The sequence below is a fragment of the Dendrobates tinctorius genome, unplaced genomic scaffold, assembly GCF_039654945.1.
Source record: "Dendrobates tinctorius isolate UK_male_01 unplaced genomic scaffold, ASM3965494v1 ptg000205l, whole genome shotgun sequence".
NCBI lineage: Eukaryota > Metazoa > Chordata > Amphibia > Anura > Dendrobatidae > Dendrobates > Dendrobates tinctorius.
In genome coordinates, this window is record NW_027361872.1 from 13,525,735 (window position 1) to 13,542,925 (window position 17,191).

Below are 17,191 nucleotides of genomic sequence, written 5' to 3' on the forward strand. Positions count from 1 at the left end.
GGCACTGACTCACAGCCGCCTTTACAGTGCATCAGTACAGAGAAGGGTGTCAGTCAGTGTTGGGATTTGCTTTCATTCATCGCTCACATTGCTGCGAGCGGTGACAGTAGTCAATCTGTACACACCTCTATGACTGAAAGTCGGTGGCTCCTTCTACAAAAAGTAAATTTTCTCTTGGTTGATGCACTCTCAGTTCTATGGCTGGACACTTCCTTAAAGGGAATCTGTCACCCATTTTTAGTGATATTATGTAAAGATATCTCCCAATTGTGCGTCCCATAAGGATTCTATTAGGACTTTTGATTCCCCCTGACCCCGCACCTTTGATGCATAAATACCTTTTTTATCTTGGTGGAGATGTATGGAAATCGCCGTGGTCCGGTCCGATGGGCGGGGCTTAATCGCCTTCTCCCCCTCTCCTCGGCTTGCTGAACGGAATCTTCATCTGCCGTAGTTTTCCGCGCTTGCGCATTATGCTTTGCCCAACTGTGGGCAAAGAATATAATCGGTACTGCGCATGCACCGGTATTTTTCAGCGCGGTCTATGCCCCGGAAGTGTGTCCTGCATGTGAAGACTTCCTGGGCATAGACCACGCTGAAAAATACTGGCGCATGCGCAGTGCAGATTATATGCTTCTCCCACAGTTGGGCAAAGCATAATGCGCAAGCGCCGGAGGCCTTTTCAATACGCAAGCGCGGAAAACTACAGCATCTGTGATATTCACAGATGAAGATTACGTTCAGCAAGCCGAGGAGGGGGGAGAAGGCAAATAAGCCCCGACCATTGGACCGGACAGCGGCGATTTCCATACATCTCCACCAAGATAAAAAAGGTATTTATGCATCAAAGGTGTGGGGTCGGGGGTAATCAAAAGTCCTAATAGAATCCTTATGGGACGCACATTGGGTGATATCTTTACATGATATCACTAAAAATGGGTGACAGATTCACTTTAAAGCTATTAACCTGCAGATTAACCCTATATCTGCAAGTAAATAACATTATCTGACATGACAGGTTGCCTTTAAATAGTCGCATAATCTCATTTCATAGATAATATGATAAACAGATAATCTGTACAATACTTTATTTAAAAATCTGTTGACAACCCTCCCACAACAAAAAAAGAACCTTCCAAATTAACGTCCACTAGGCGTCTCCCTTCTTTCTAATTTGCAGTCCACAGCAAGTATAATCCGTTTTTCGCAGAAGACCTTGGGACGGATTATAGAAAATATAGGGGCAGGCAGGTTTTTTGGTGCTCTACTTCTGCTCCCCTGTCTGCCAAAATGCATTAAGGAAGAACAGAAATGGGCTTTTGGTTCATTGAAGGCAGGCCATTGACAAACAGCAGGAGCAATTCATACTGGGAAGAGATGAAGGAAGTTCCTGCACCTACAGTGCACCATCAAAAAGCGTACGTTACAGAACAGGAGAATTATGACAATTCCTAAAAATGTTAGATGAGCATGTCCATCAAAGGCAATTTTAACTTCTTGAACTTTTATATAACTTTTTAAATGTAAGAACAAATACCTTTGTTTTTTAAAGTGAACCCGACAGGTCCCATAATTAAACTGCCTTTATTATGTTCGAAAGTGTTATTTCTGACCATGTTGTTATATACATATGCACATACAAAACCACCTGGACTAGTTTTGGTGTGTAAACACCTTGCAGGACTAGCCCTGGTTCATTTGCATACTGCAGTTTATAACTTATTTATACACAAATATTTGCAGATTTACAGTTGTGCTGAAAAGTTTACATACCCTGGAAGAAATTTTGCTTTCTTTGCGTTTTCTCAGAGAATATTAATGTTAACACCAAAACTTTTTCTCCACTCCTGGTTAGTGGTTGGGTGAAGCCATTTATTGTCAAACTACTGTGTTTTCTCTTTTTAAGTCACAATGACAATTCAAAACATCCAAATGACCCTGATCAAAAGTTTACGTACCCCATTTCTTAATACCGTGTATTGCCCCCTCTAACATCAATGACAGCTTGAAGTCTTTTGGGGTATTTGCTTATTTTTGCCTTGCAGATTTGAAACAGTTTCAAATCTGCAGCATGTCAATACTTTCAGTGTTTTTCACGCTGTCCAATGCAATGGGGGAAAGAAAAGCAAGTAAAAAATAAAAAGATGCAAGTAGAAAATGAGGTAAAACCGTGTGTGTTTTATATTGCGTTTATCCTGCCACAAGACATGTTTTTGGTGCAAAAGTGTCTGCAGCAAATACTTAATGTGTGCACATACCCATACATACACTATTTCACCCACACAAATTCAGATATATGCCTTAAATATATGCAAATGTATATATAGGAGTTGTAGTACAAATACACAGCTACAAACATGCAGTACACGGCACATTTATTAGACATACGCATCACATGTACTGTGCATATATCATACACATGTACACTGTAGAGGACTGGGCAGCATGCATCCTCAGTCTCATGCAATGCGGTGGGGGGGGGGCACAAACCCTCACTACGTTCTCCATGTGCAGCTCTGTACACAGTAGACTGTTCCCCTCCCACTCCTGTTTGCTGACTACTAGATATGCAGGAAAGGCAAGAAGGGGAGTTGTAATAACTGCTGTGTGGTTGGTTAGAAGCAATAGTGCTGGATAGGGGGCAGGGGGATTAGTATCTCACATCCTGTTGAAAGAACAAACCTGTGGGCAGCAGAGAGGAGGCGTCTTCACCCTGGAGGCAGCAGTCTTCTCTGCTCTGCAGGGGACACAGGGGTGTGGGCGGAGTCTGCACTGTTCGGAGCAGAGCCGTGAGTGCAGCAGCCTCAGCTGTAGCAGAGCAGTGAGTGCAGCAGTGCTGCTCCTGGCTCTTGTGTAGCTGCTCTCCTGCGTGGAACACCGACACATGCGGGAGTGGTCACTTCTGTGTGTTGTGCTCCCGGATGCAGGAGAGGAGCCAGGAAAGGCAGCGCTGCTGTGTCTGGCTGTTCTGGAAGAACACGCCATCAGGTGGTAGGAGAATCAAGCTTTTGATACAACGCTCAGGCCCCGAATGTAACTGCCTAGTGACACCCTTGCCCTGGAGCCCGGTGAGCAGAAGCAAAGTGGGAGGCCCAGATTGGGTGAGACACGCAGCCGGCATATCTCACCCAGTCCGGGCCCCTCTTCTTTGCTTCTGCTCACCGGGCCCCATACACCAGTAAGGCTAGTGATGCCCTGATGGCGGCCCTGTCCGTAGATCTGTTGACAATTCTTTTGCTTTCCCCATGACTCACAATCTAGAAACATTAGTGGCTGGATGGAAGATGCAAGAGTCTGTCTGGATCCCAGAAACTCACTCAGCTTTTGTGCGCACACAAACTGATTACAAGCAAACAGGTCACACGTGAGGATGTTACCTTTAGTAGCCATTCAAACCCATTTGTGTCAACTTCTGTGCATGTTATCAGGCCAAAATCACCAGGGTATTTAAACTTTTGATCAGGTTATGTGAATGTTTTGGGTGATCATTATGATTTATAAAGAGAAAACACAGTAGTTTGACAATAAATGGCTTCACCCAACCACTAACCATGAGTGGAGAAAAAAGGTTTGGTGTTATCATTCATATTCTCTGAAAAAATGCCACAAAAGCAAAAATTCTGCCGAGGTATGTAAACTTTTGAGCACAACTGTATAAACAATATAAATACATTGTTCACTGTCTACTACCCCACTGGGCCACATTATTTCCAGCCTTGTGTTTCTGCTATAAAGATGCGAATACAATACCAGATAACGTGTACCTTCATATCCAGGGAGGAGAGTTTTTCCATGTGCTTGTTTATATCAGGAGAACCGGTCTTTTTTGTGAACTGAATAAAACAAAGTTTGTTTTCCTTGAGAAATGATAAGATGATGAAAGTGTCGGTAACCACGGCTGAAAAACAAAGAGGATAAAGAACCTGTTACCATTGTACCGGGGGTTTCTGGTACCAGAAGAAATGAGTTCAGCTCCGCACAAAGACAACTCTACAAGCCAATGCTTTAAAATATTATTTTCAGTAATCTCCTAAAGCACATCAATATGTCATCTTGCTAGTACCCCTTGGAAATGAGAAATAAAGCACACAGAGGATTCCGAGGAAGCACTAAATTACATTATGCAAAGCCAGCTATCACATCACGCGTGCTTTCTGTCCTTCGGCTTTCTTGCTGGCTCCCTCCTCCTTTTGTCTTAAGCTTTTTTCAGACGAGCACTTTTGCTGCATATTCCACACGTCAAATATATGCCAAACTAAATCAACATTAGGTCTGCGAGTTTCTTCCCAACTCCTGAAAAAGACCTCACTAGGAACTAAATAAAAGGAGAGTATCTGGCAAAACAGACTTGGGAAGGGGAAGATGAACAAGAGTAAAAATCAGAAACGCAGCAGTCAATACAGTGAGCACTTATTATATGTTACCTACAAACACATTGGGCATCGTACTGAGAGGAGAAAAATCTAGACAAAAAATTAGAGGTATTGCCCAAAGCAGCTTCATTTCATTTTTATAGTGTAGTTTGGAAGATTTAGGGTACCATCCATACATGACCTGAAAAAAAGTCATCAGTGTAATTCCCTTGTGCTGCAGGCAGATTTTGGTGCCATTTGCTGTGGAGTTCACCCCATATCTCCGCATGAAATCCCAACTTCTGCATAGACGTTTTTCACAGTGTATGGGTGAGTTTTGGTAAAATCTCATCCACATTGCTTCTGTAATATGCTGCAGGTTCTTGCTTGAACATCCGTAAAAATGGATTGACTTGCTCAATGAGATTTGCAAATAGATCATAGAACTATAAAGGGATGGTTCAACTTTAACATATAAATCCAGCTCACCAGGCGTAGCATTCCAACATCGGAGCACGAGACCGCTGTGTCCAAGCGTCCAATCCAAAGTAATAAAGATGAATGTCCAGCTCCACGATATAGTGAAAATGCAATTCTTTATTTACTTAATCCATACACATAAGTTTAAAAGCCAGCATTTTTTTTTCTTTTGACTGTATGCACTTATTGTGCATAGAGATGAACAAGGTAGAAACAATTTACACGACTGCAACTTTTTTGCTGCATTTATCACATCTGTTATAAATTTTGTTTGTTTTTGTGTTTGTCTCTATATACAAAGAAAAATGGAAAAATATTTGCCCTCCCTTATTTAGTCTAAAAAAAAGCCTGTAGCCAAATAAAAACTACAGAAATATGTTAAAAAGCGGCAGCTTTTTATTGCTGTGTGTATTGAACCCTATTCAAACAACATTTTCTCTTTTTGCATATTTAGTGCATAGAAAATAAAAGCGTATAATTATCCAAATGATATTTCCTTGTTTGCATATTTAGTGCATAGAAAATGGGAATGTGTAATTATGCTCTTTTTCTGCCACAAAAAATCCATATATAAAGAAATGCCACAGCAAGACTTTGAATGGCTGCAGAATGGCTGTCTGCATATTTGATGCATGGAAAGGAAATACAAGAGTGTAACTATGTTTTTTCCATATATAAAAAAATCATATGTAACGAAATTCTGCAGTAATATCCTGAATGGCTGTAGTTCTTTGATTGCTGCGTTTTCCTTATATCTTCTAAATTAATCTTTTTTTTTTCTTTGCTTGGCGCAAACTTCTGTGCTTTACGCAATGAACATCAACAGAAAAATAAAATTAAAACGATAACATCGTAGTTTTAAATATCTTTAATGACATCAAATGACTTAATTGCACATCTTGTCATATGTAATTGTGATATTCTGTAAAGTAAATCTCTTTTATTCTGTTTGTTTTATATGTTTTTTTCTTTTATGTGTGAAACTAATTATTTTACTGGTGTGTAGACCGGATAGAGTATATAAGACCTACCTACAACAAAGCTGCGTATCATGATTAAGAGTGCCTAGTCACTTGAAACGCGTAGAACGCTAGCCTTGTAACCTCATGCTGGCTTTTAACCTCACGTGTATGGATTAAGTGAATAAAGAATTGCATTTTCGCTATATCGTGGAGCTGGACATTCATATTTATTACTATGGTTCAACGCTGCAAGCAATTACCGGATTTTTCGGATTATAAGGATAAAAAAAAAATAGGAATAGGAAAAAAAAAAGATTTTTATAAGATGGGGGGTCAGTCTTATAGACCAAATTTAAGTTATCTTACCTAGGGGCCGGTGGTGGTGGAAGGGGTCACAGTAGGCATGGTCACTTCCTCAGGAAGCCGGCGGCAGAAGTGGGCAATGCTATGGGCCCTGGGTGGGAGGAGGGGGTAGCCCAGTGGTACAATGCTGCGGGCCTTGTGTCAGTGGTGAGGCAGAGCAGAGTGTGTTGCATGGAGCAGGGTCCCTCCCTCAGGAAGCCGGTGGCGGCAAAAGTGTGGCAATGCTGCGGGCCCAATGTCGGCAGTGAGCACAGAGCGGAATGCATCATTGCTTTCCCGGAGGCCATGGGCAGCCGGAGGCGGCGTGTGCACGAATTGGGATTTCACCCCAGCTGAGATCTCAATCTCCGTACCCGTACCCGTAGCTCACAGCCTCAGGAAAAGGGCTTGTGGAGGCAGCACACACCGCTGGAGGTAGCTCAAAGCTTCAGGAAAATGGAAGTCGGGAAACCATTAATTGCCCACTTCAGCTTTAAGAGATAAAATTGCCAAGATCAGAGTTAAGGCCCTTTTACATTTAGCGATGCACCAGCGATCCGACGAGCGATCCGACCCGGTCAGGATCGCTGGTGCATCGCTAAATGATCGCTAGTGAGCTTTCACACAGAAAGACCTCACAGCGATGCAGCAGCGACGCAGCGCACGATACTCACCTTTCACACACAGCGATCCTGAGGTCCTCCCGCCCACCTCCACGCGTCGCTCGTCTCACACAGCAGGAAGCCCAGCAGGAAGCAGACGACGAGAAATGGAGCCGGACATTCTCGCGCGATCAGCGATGGACTGCGGGGGAGCCGGTCGTTGGTAAGTATCACACATAGCGATATCGCTAGCAATATCGCTATAACGTCACAAAACCGGTGACGTTTTAGCGATATTGCTAGCGATATCGCTTAGTGTAAAACCCCCTTTAGCCACTGCAGCAGGAGCATGGCTGTATAATACAGCCAACTCCCACAGCACATGCTGCAAGCTCAGCTCTTTTGACTTCATCATCCCAGGTGAGACATACTTGGTGGCTTGCAGAAATCCCTTCCAAATACATATATACATTACATGTTGAGAATATTTTAAAAATGAAAAATGTAAACGACAGAGACTTTCATGCATTTCTTACGGAAGGTCTCAATTAAAGCATAAACACCTGCTTTACTCATCTTTACCATGAGGACAAGAAGTAATTGGAATTGGTTCCTTAAAGTCCCGTTGTAATTCACCTACTTCATAAATCTTTGAAATCAGAACGTGGTACCGAGTGTTGTAACTGCGGCTTTACAAGCAATTACCTGTTGTGTTTGTAAGTCCCCAGTGTCAATAATTAGTCTACCTGTTGACACACTATTTCTGTTGTGCATCTGTTAATGTAAGAAATTGATTTGCACATGGGTGTAATTACCATCACTGATGGGGTTTGAGATGAGCTTCCCCACCAGGGTCCTGTCAATCACCACCTTATCCAGCTGGGGCCCTGAAAGGCTTATGGATGCGAGCACACCTGAACCGAAGAGGAGCTGAAACAAAATAAACAAGAACATTCAGATGCTGAAACTCCAACTTTTACATAACCCTCATATCTGATCATACAGAAAAAGAGGGTGTCCCTTCTTACAAACAGATCACAATATATACAATTGTGGAATTAAATATCTGTACATGATGGGGTTCACTATCTATTTTGCCAAGGATATAATAATAAAATAAAAAAAACTTTCAAGGGGGAATTTTGTGGCACAGACAAAATATATTAATTTTTCTTGATGTTATGTGCTACTATCTCACATTGCAGCTGTGTTTATTATCAGTAATCCTGTAGTGCCTACCTACAGTGTCTAGCCTTTCAGTGCCTACCTACAGTGTCTAACCTTTCAGTGCTTACCTAGTGTTTAACCTACTGTGTCTACCTTGTAATGTCTACCTACAGTGTCTAACCTTGTAGTGTCTACCTACAGTGTCTAACCTTGTAGTGTCTACCTACAGTGTCTAACCTTGTAGTGTCTATCTACAGTGTCTAACCTTGTAGTGTCTATCTACAGTGTCTAACCTTGTAGTGTCTACCTACAGTGTCTAACCTTGTAGTGTCTACCTACAGTGTCTAACCTTGTAGTGTCTATCTACAGTGTCTAACCTTGTAGTGTCTACCTACAGTGTCTAACCTTGTAGTGTCTACCTACAGTGTCTAACCTTGTAGTGTCTATCTACAGTGTCTAACGCACGTCCCTTAGAAACCCGATGGTTACTAAAGGTCACAGCGACGCCGCGCGCTCGGCGTCGCTGGTGCTGATCACTGGTGAAGCTGTCTGTTTGACAGCTCACCAGCGATCATGTAGCAACACACCAGCGATCCTGACACGTTGATATAGTTGTCGGGATCGCTGGTGAGTCGCTATGTGTGACGGGGCCTTTAGAAGCCCAGCTTGCTGGCTTGATCCTGGGTATGGAAAGTGTGCCTCTAGTGAACCACTTTTGATATGAAGAACTGGTTTTGCAGAATCAACTGAATGCTGAGTTAAGAGCTGACGCTCATAAGACCCAAAAATAGGTGTTGAAATACGTACAGGAGTCACAGATATGCATTAAGAGCTATACTAGAAAAAAAATAAAGATGGGCAGAAAAAAAAGTCATATCAATACCTACACTGCTAGGCTAAATAATTTGCAATTGCCATATTTGTGAATTAATTTGTTTAACCACTTCAAGACTGGACAATTTTGACCTAGGCATAACTAGGCAAATTTTTTATTTCCTTTTCCCATACATGCAATTTTAGAATTTCTAGAGTTCTTTCTAAGTCGGCTACTGAAACTATTTTTGCCTCTCTTTTACATGATACATGGGGCCTAATTTTTATGTCAGTTTTAGATTTGTATTTTTTAAATATTTTCCGAATATTAGTGAAGAGAAAGAAGGAAACCAGTGTCTGTTTTTCACATTCTTCCTAATTTTTTTTGTTCAAAGACCACAACGTGCCACCTAGAATATGTTTCAAGTGCACGGCAGACCTGGTGATCACGTAACCGTTAGAATAGCAAGTTGCTAATATTCTTTTAAATTATGTTTTGATATTGACAAAGCCTATTTTGGCCTCGTTCATGAGTATTTAGGTCAGTATTTCACATCAGTATTAATAAGCCAAAACCAGGAGTGGGTCAAAAATACAGAAGAATTGCAAGGAGTTTCCAGCATGCCTTTTCCATTTCCGATTTTGGCTTATAAATACTGATCTTCTATAAAATACCAATCCAAATACTGCAGGGGAACATGGCCTTATGTATAGTAGTCACACAGTTGTCTGCAACAAATCTGCCACAAGTAAATTTACCGTAAATTTCCCCAAGTCTCTATCTGGATTCCTCATTAAAAAGGTGAATGAGAATGTGACACACTGCAGCAGATTTTCTAAGGCTACATTCACAGGATAGTGGTCACTTCTGAGTCTTCAAAGTGCTTTTTGTAGCAAACCAGCTTCAGTTTCAACTAGATGTTTGCAGCCCATATGAGTACATTGTGCAGCAAACAAGAAACTTTTACATTTCCATTTTTAGTACAATTTATAATTGCATTAAATTAATAAAATTAAGTTCTCCATCTTCTCTGCACCTGTGATCTGATTCGTGCACACGAGAGAACCGGATCAAAGTAATATGACACTCGGCCAACACTCGCAGCAGAGTTTGAGCCGAGGGTCATTTACATATACGATAGCAGCTAATTCTCTCAGATGAGAGAATTATCGGATGCTACTCGCCAATGTGAGCGAGCACTAAAGGTAGAGTTCAGACAGTCAGACCGGCCGTAGGACTCCTGATGCTATCTCAAGAGCTTCGGATGTGCTTATGATATAAGGTTATTGAGTTTGGGTTAGGAAACCCGCAGCCACTCCCGAACATTGCATTTTGTACTCAGACCATGTTTCACCAGCGTCTAAATGTGACCTTGGGGCTCCTTAAAACATCAGTTACTCTTCTCATCAACAAACAATGATAATCAGACATTGATTTTTAATTGTTATAATAGAAAAATGAAGCAAAAAAAACCCCCAACAAACTAATGAAAATAGCCTGAACAAAAACGATGAAACACGTACCTTAATATTTTGTTGCACAACCTTTTGAAGCAAACAAACGATTTTTGTAACTCGTGACTTCTGCACCTGTCCACAGGTATTTTGGCCACTTCTCATGAGCAAACTGCTCCCACTATTTCAGGTTTGAAGGTTGCCTTTTCCAGACTGCATGTTTAAGCTCCGTCCACAGATATTCAATATCTAGATGAGGGCTCGTGGAAGCCACTTCAGAAGGGTCCAATGGTTTGCGCTTAGCCATTCTTGGAGGTTTTTAGCTGTGTGTTTGGGCCACTATCCTGTTGGAGGACTCATGGTCTGTGACTTGGACCAAGCTCTCTGACATTGGGTAGAACACTTTGCCCCAGAATGCCTTGATAACCTTGAGGTTATATTGTACCCTATACAGATGCAACAAAGCAGCCCCAAAATAAACCAATCCTCATGCAGCATTATCCGAAACACACCAGCAAGTCCACCCCTGAATGGCTTAAGAAAAACAAAATTAAGACTTTGGCGTGGCCAATTCAAAGTCCTGACCTTAATGAGATTGAGATGGTGTGGCACGACCTTAAAAAGGCAATTCATGCTTGGAAACCCTCCAATGTGGCAGAATTACAACAATTCTGCAAAGATGAGTGGGCCAAAATTCCTCCAGAGCGTTGTAAAAGACTCATTGCCAGTTATCGCAAACACTCTATTTCAATTGCTGCTAAGGGTGGCCCAACCAGTTACTAGGCTTAGGGGGCAATTACATTTTCACACAGGGCCCTGTAAGTTTGGATTTCTTTTTCCCTTAATAATAAAGAAATATCTTTATTTAAAAATTGCATTTTGTGGTTACTTGTGTTATCTTTGTCTCATATTAAATATATACAACTGTATATATTTTTCTGCTGAACTACAATTCAAAAGCAATGTGTGATTTTCATTAGTTGATATTCAGAAAAGGTAAACTGAAAATTTCAAGTTATTTCAGTCACCATTCTGTTTCTTTTTCTTACTTTACTAGATGGGTGCTAACAATTTTGTCCATGTGTGGAATAAAATTCAGGGGGCACAGTTGATGTATATTTTTTAATACTCAGGGGCACAGTGCATTTTTTTTTTATATTAAGTGGGCACAGTGAATATTTTTTATATTCAGGGTACACAGTGAAAATGCAATATGTCACAAAAGTGAGTACACCCCTCACATTCTTGTAAATATTTTATTACATCTTTTCATTGGACAACACTGAAGTTAGGACACTTTCATACAATGCAAAATATTCAGTGTGCTGCCTTTATAACAGTGTAAGGCCTCTTTCACACATCAGGTTTTCGGCGTCAGCCGCGATCCGGCGCTTTTGACTAACACCGGATCCGGCGAAATGCAATGCCGGATCCGGTTTCCCCCCCCATTGACTTGCATTAGAGCCGGATCGAGCCGGATGGCCATGCGTTTCATCCGATTTTCGCCGGATCCGGCAATGTGACGCGATCCGGCGTCTGGAAAAAACGGCTACTGTAACGTTTTTTGTCTCCGGCGAAAAAGCCGGACACGCCGGATCCGGAATGTCCGGCTTTTTCATACAATGAAAGCCTATGAGCGCCGCAATGCGCCTGATCCGGCGACAGCCGGATCCGGTTTCTTTGGTCTGAGCATGCTCAGTAGCTCTGCCCACAGGACATATATAAAAGCAAGACAATGGGACCCTCAGCCACACCCAACATGCCACCCAAGCCAAGAACCAGGAGCAGGAGAAGGCAGCAGACATCTGCAGCAGCAGCACCATCAGCACCACCCCAAATGGAGCAGCATGCTGAACAACGGGAGGGGAGTCCAGCAGCAGATGAGAGACGGTAATTATCAAATCCCCCATTCCTCCAAACTAGGGCTATGGAATATCAAGATATTCATTGGCCCTTTGTTTCTCTTTATTCAACAGCCGCCCAATAGATGCAGCAGCAGCAGCAGCAGCAGCAATGGCAGCAGCAGAAACACCAACCACAGCCATGGAGTCTGGCCATGAGGAAGACAGCACATCTTCTGGGAGCCCTCCCTCGCATCGTCAGCGTTTGACGGTAAGTTTATATTTCCAAAATCCATCATCTCTGTAATATATGTGTATTCATTGCCTTTTATTTCAAAACAGGAATCACAAGATGAAGAGGAGCTCCCTGAAGAAGAAGGAAGGGGTGGACAGACACTTGGAGTGGGCTCACAATTGGTAAGTTTTTTGCATCAAACGCAGAAACACAACATCACACTACACACAACACATAGAAAACAATGTTCTGCAGACCACACACAGCAAACAAATGCCTACATCCAAAGACATAACATTTTTTGTTTTCTTCTCTAGTCTTCCCAATCTGGTGCTCGGCCAAGAGGTCCTCGCAGTGCCTCCCAGGGTCGTCGGCGATAGCAACGCGGCGGTCACCAGCGTGTAAGTATAAATATTTTTGCTTTGTTTTTTTTGCACTTTTTATTTCATTTCTTTTGTGGAGTCTAATTATGTTATTTTTGTCTTTTTCTTTAACAGCCTTCACAGCGTGCTCCCGACTCTGACGGTGAGGATGGAGGGATTGATGTGGACCGCCTCATCGATCTCGTCAGAGAAAGGGAGCCGCTCTGGAATATGGCTGACCGCCGCCACGCTGACCTGATCGTTACCCGATGACTCTGGGAGGAAATCTGTTCGCTCCTTGTGGACCGCTGGGAGGACCTCGAAGCTCGGGCCCAGATTAAAGAGCGTAAGTATATACAGTACCGGTTGCTTGATTTAAACCAGTGTTTCCCGAACTCCAGTCCTCGTGGTCCCCACGGATCATGTGTTCAGGATTTCTATTTACTTTGGAAATCCTGAAAACATGACCCCTGGGGACCATGAGGACTGGAGTTTGGGAAACACTGATGTTGTATACTAACCACTTTGTCCTTTCTCGTTTCAGGGGAGAGAATTGTGAAGCGGTGGCGGTCTGTGAGGGATCGTTTCAAGAAGGAGTTCAATAAAGAGATGCGGGCCCCGAGTGGATCTGGAGGACGCAGGAGCAAGTACAAGTACGCACGAGCCCTGTCGTTCCTCCGGGAGACAATGCTCACCAGAAGGTAAATATTACACACCACATGTGACAAAAAAATGTTTACATGTAACTTTTTTTTTTCAGCCAGGGCCATACCATGTCACTATTTTGTTTTTTTTTCTCTTTATTCCACAGCACGGTGAGCAGCACTCGGGAGCCTGCACGATTGGACCCTTCTGAGGCGATCCCTGAGGAGACCGGCACTGAGGGACACTTCGACCGCCCTGGTACATCTGCACCTTCCCAGCCTTCCCACACATTCGACCCATATGTCCCATCCACCAGCACCAGCACAGGAGCATCGTGGCCGCCTACATTACATGAAGCTGCTGGTGAGGAGATCGCTTTCCCTTTACCCCACCCTTCTGCCCCTGCCACCTCTAGTACACCTGCGGGTACTGGGCGGCAGCGGCAGAGGGGTCAGGAAAAGAGTTATGCGCCAGAGTTCTTGCATCTGAATGCATCTTTCCAGAACTGTCTAAAAGTCTTGTCAGAGCAAATCTCCGCAGGCTTTCAGCAGATCAACTCCAGCATTCTGGAGGTGAAGACACTTCTGCAAACCATGCATTCAGAAGCAAGATCTTCGCCAAACCACACCTTTTTCAGGTCTGTTGTGGAGCGCATGGCAACACTATCTCCTACCCAGCAGATGCATGTAATGCATTCGTGCCACGGTGCTCTACAGCAGGTTACCTCCCAACCTCCACCTCCCACCACTGTAGTTCCTCCACCTGCACCCCCTCCAGCCACTTTCCATCCTCCCCCTCCTATTACATCTGCACCCCCTCCAGCCACTTTCCATCCTCCCCCTCCTATTACATCTGCACCCCCTCCAGCCACTTTCCATCCTCCCCCTCCTATTACATCTGCACCCCCTGCAGTCACTTTCCATCCTCCCCCTCCTATTACATCTGCACCCCCTCCAGTCACTTTCCATCCTCCCCCTCCTATTACATACCAGCAACCTCCCCAGTACCAGCAACCTCCCCAGTACCAGACATCTCCCCACTTCCAGCAACCTGCCCCGTACCAAACTCCTTCCCCGTACCAAACTCCTTCCCCGTACCAAACTCCTTCCCCATACAACTTTCCATCAACATCATCTGCTCCTACAGTCCCTGCCCAACCCTCCACTCCACCGCCCATCACCTCTTCTGCCTCCCACATGTCCACCCATTCTGTAGCTTTTTCCACACCATCACCTCTAACTGTTCCTTCCCCACCACGATCCCAGTCCTCTCTCCACACTCCCAGTGTCGAAGTGTCCCGCAGCCCCTCCAGCAGTATTTCCACCCCACACTACACAGATTTATAATGTGTGTTTTTTAATAAAAATGGTCATTTGGTTTAAAACATTTATTAAAAAAGTTTTTTTCACTTTAAAAACATTTTACAAAAAAAAAAATATTTTAAATAAAAGTTAAATTATCGTTTTACAATGGTTGTCTGTCATTTCTTTCTGCGGCGAACTATGTTTAAAAAAAAAGGTTAAATACAGGGTATTTCAAAGGTAAAAAGGTATTCAAAACCAGGTATATAACTGTGGGTAAATTTTAGCTTTTTGCCACAGTTGTGTTCCTGGTTGTGTTTGAAGCAAAGTATTTCACCTAAAAATTTGTGTTTATTGTTGGTGATTTCCTAACAATGTACACAACTTTTGTTAAAAGGTGAAATACTTTGCATAAAACACAACCAGGTACACACCTGTGGCCTAAAGCTAAAAATAGAGACCATGACAAGATAGCCAACTTTGGTTGGCAAAGGTATATACTGTTGGTACAGAAGGTACACAAGTTTGGTTAGGGCACAAATCTTTCACACTCTGTCATCCTGCCAGTGTACTCTGCCTTGAGGTGACATAAAGTATAGTGCAAAATTGTCCCTCATTACTGAAACCGTCACAGAACTTCTAGTGGTAATGTCATGGTAATCTTGCAAGGTGGTTTCTTCAGAGGTGTCCTCAATGGAAATGGGTTCCTTGCAGATAACAAAATTGTGGAGTACCACGCACGCTTTGATCACCTCGTCCACAGTTTCTGTCTTGAGGTTGATCGCAGTCAATAGGACCCGCCATTTGGCTGTCAGAATACCAAAGGTACATTCAACCATTCTTCTTGCTCTTGTGAGGCGGTAATTAAAAATGCGTTTTGGTCTTGTCAATCCTCTGCTAGAGTACGGTTTCAAAAGGTGTTCTGACAGCTGGAAGGCTTCATCCCCTACACAGACAAATGGCATAGGTGGACCAGATGTTTGCGGCAGCGGTCTAGGTGGTGGGAACTGGAAGGTGTTTCCATACAGTTTAGGCCCCATGGCAGACATTTTGAAAACTTGAGAGTCATTGGAGCGGCCATAGGCCCCAATATCAACCGCAATAAATTTGTATTCCGCGTCAGCGATGGCCATGAGGACAATTGAAAAATATTTCTTGTAATTGAAATATTCCGATCCCGATCCAGCTGGCTTTACAATGCGGATATGTTTCCCGTCCACAGCGCCCAAGCAGTTGGGAAACTGACATATCTGTTGAAACTTGTCAGCAATTTCAATCCACCTCTCTGTTGTGGGCTCTGGTAAAAACTCTTCAGCTAAGGAGTCCCACAGTGCACGGCATGTGTACTTCACAATTCCAGATATGGTGGAAATCCCGAGTCTGTACTGGAAATGCAGTGACGAAAGGGATTCTCCAGTTGCAAGAAATCTGTGGGGAATTAAAAAACAATAAATTAGTTTAAAGTCACAGCATTACATACAAAAACTGAGCTATAACACTTGGAGATACAAACTACCACCAACAAGATTGCAGTGAAAGTGTGCTCTGATGCGATCACATCCAATAAATGTGGCTTACCTTAAAGTCACCATCAGACGCTCTGCGGGTGAAACAGAGAAGCGGCAATAGGTGTCTGCTTTTCTTATGAGGTGTGCAATGCGCTCCACCAAGTAATCAAAATTCTCCATTTTCATCCTAACATATCCAAAAAATTTATCCGGGTTTCGTCGAAGGTCCATGCAGAGTGTAGAATAGACCCCACGCGTCATTCTCTTGGCTGTGATGGGGTGGATCCACAAACGTCGTCTACGATGCCTGATGCGCTGCTGTCTCGCTCTCTCCTTCTCCAGAACAATCACCCTCAAACGATTCGCCTCCGCTATAAAATCCGCCAAATTCTTCAAAATATTTCCAATCACAACATCCATCTTCGCCAGTAACTTGCTCTTCTCTCCAACCTGCACTTTCTCCTCGACAACCTGTCAAAGAAGGGCTGTAGGAACACTCTATATATAGTTTTCCAGTAGCCAATCCCGTTCGGAAGGCCACAAGGGTCAATTTTAAAAACCGGATCCGGCGTAATCCGTCGAAAAACGGATAGAAAAACGGATGAACCGGATGAGACGGATCTGGTTTTGTCTGTCAAGAAAAAGACGGATCCGGCAGAAAACCGGATCCGTCACATCCGGTTTTACTAAACATTTGCCGGATCCGGCGTTCCGGCACGACGCCGGATCGCGCCTGACGCCGAAAACCTGATGTGTGAAAGTAGCCTAAATTTGGTGTGCCTTTTAAATAACTTAACACAGCCATTAATGTCTAAACCATTGGCAACAAAAGTGAGTACACCCCTAAGTGAAAATGGCCAAAATGTGCCTAATTAGCCATTTTCTCAGGCCATTTGACTCAGTGTTACAACAAGGTCTCAGGTGTGAATAGGGAGCAGGTGTGTTAAATTGGGTGTTACCGCTCTCACACTCTCTCATGCTGGTCACTTTAAAGGGAATCTGTCATCCCTTTTTAAAGATATCATATAATGATATCATTCAATTGTGTGTCACATAAGGATTCTCTTAGTACTTTTGCTTCCCCCTGACCCCACACCTTTCATGCATAAATACCTTTTTTTATATT

The 17,191-nt window shown here is 43.3% G+C and overlaps 1 protein-coding gene across 7 annotated transcripts in view; it reads right to left on the bottom strand.

Moving 5' to 3' along the window:
- Positions 1-17,191, bottom strand: part of WDPCP (WD repeat containing planar cell polarity effector) — a 421,800-nt gene that overhangs the window by 241,282 nt on the left and 163,327 nt on the right. For all 7 annotated transcript variants that reach the window (XR_012222050.1, XM_073554051.1, XM_073554052.1 and 4 more), the window contains exons 7-8: positions 7,554-7,668; positions 3,765-3,898 (exon numbers count right to left, since the gene is read on the bottom strand). Coding sequence is in view for 6 of the 7 variants with exons in the window: in XM_073554051.1 (XP_073410152.1) it covers positions 3,765-3,898; positions 7,554-7,668 (249 nt within the window). In the remaining variant the exon portion in view is untranslated. The remainder of the gene's footprint in view (positions 1-3,764; positions 3,899-7,553; positions 7,669-17,191) is intronic.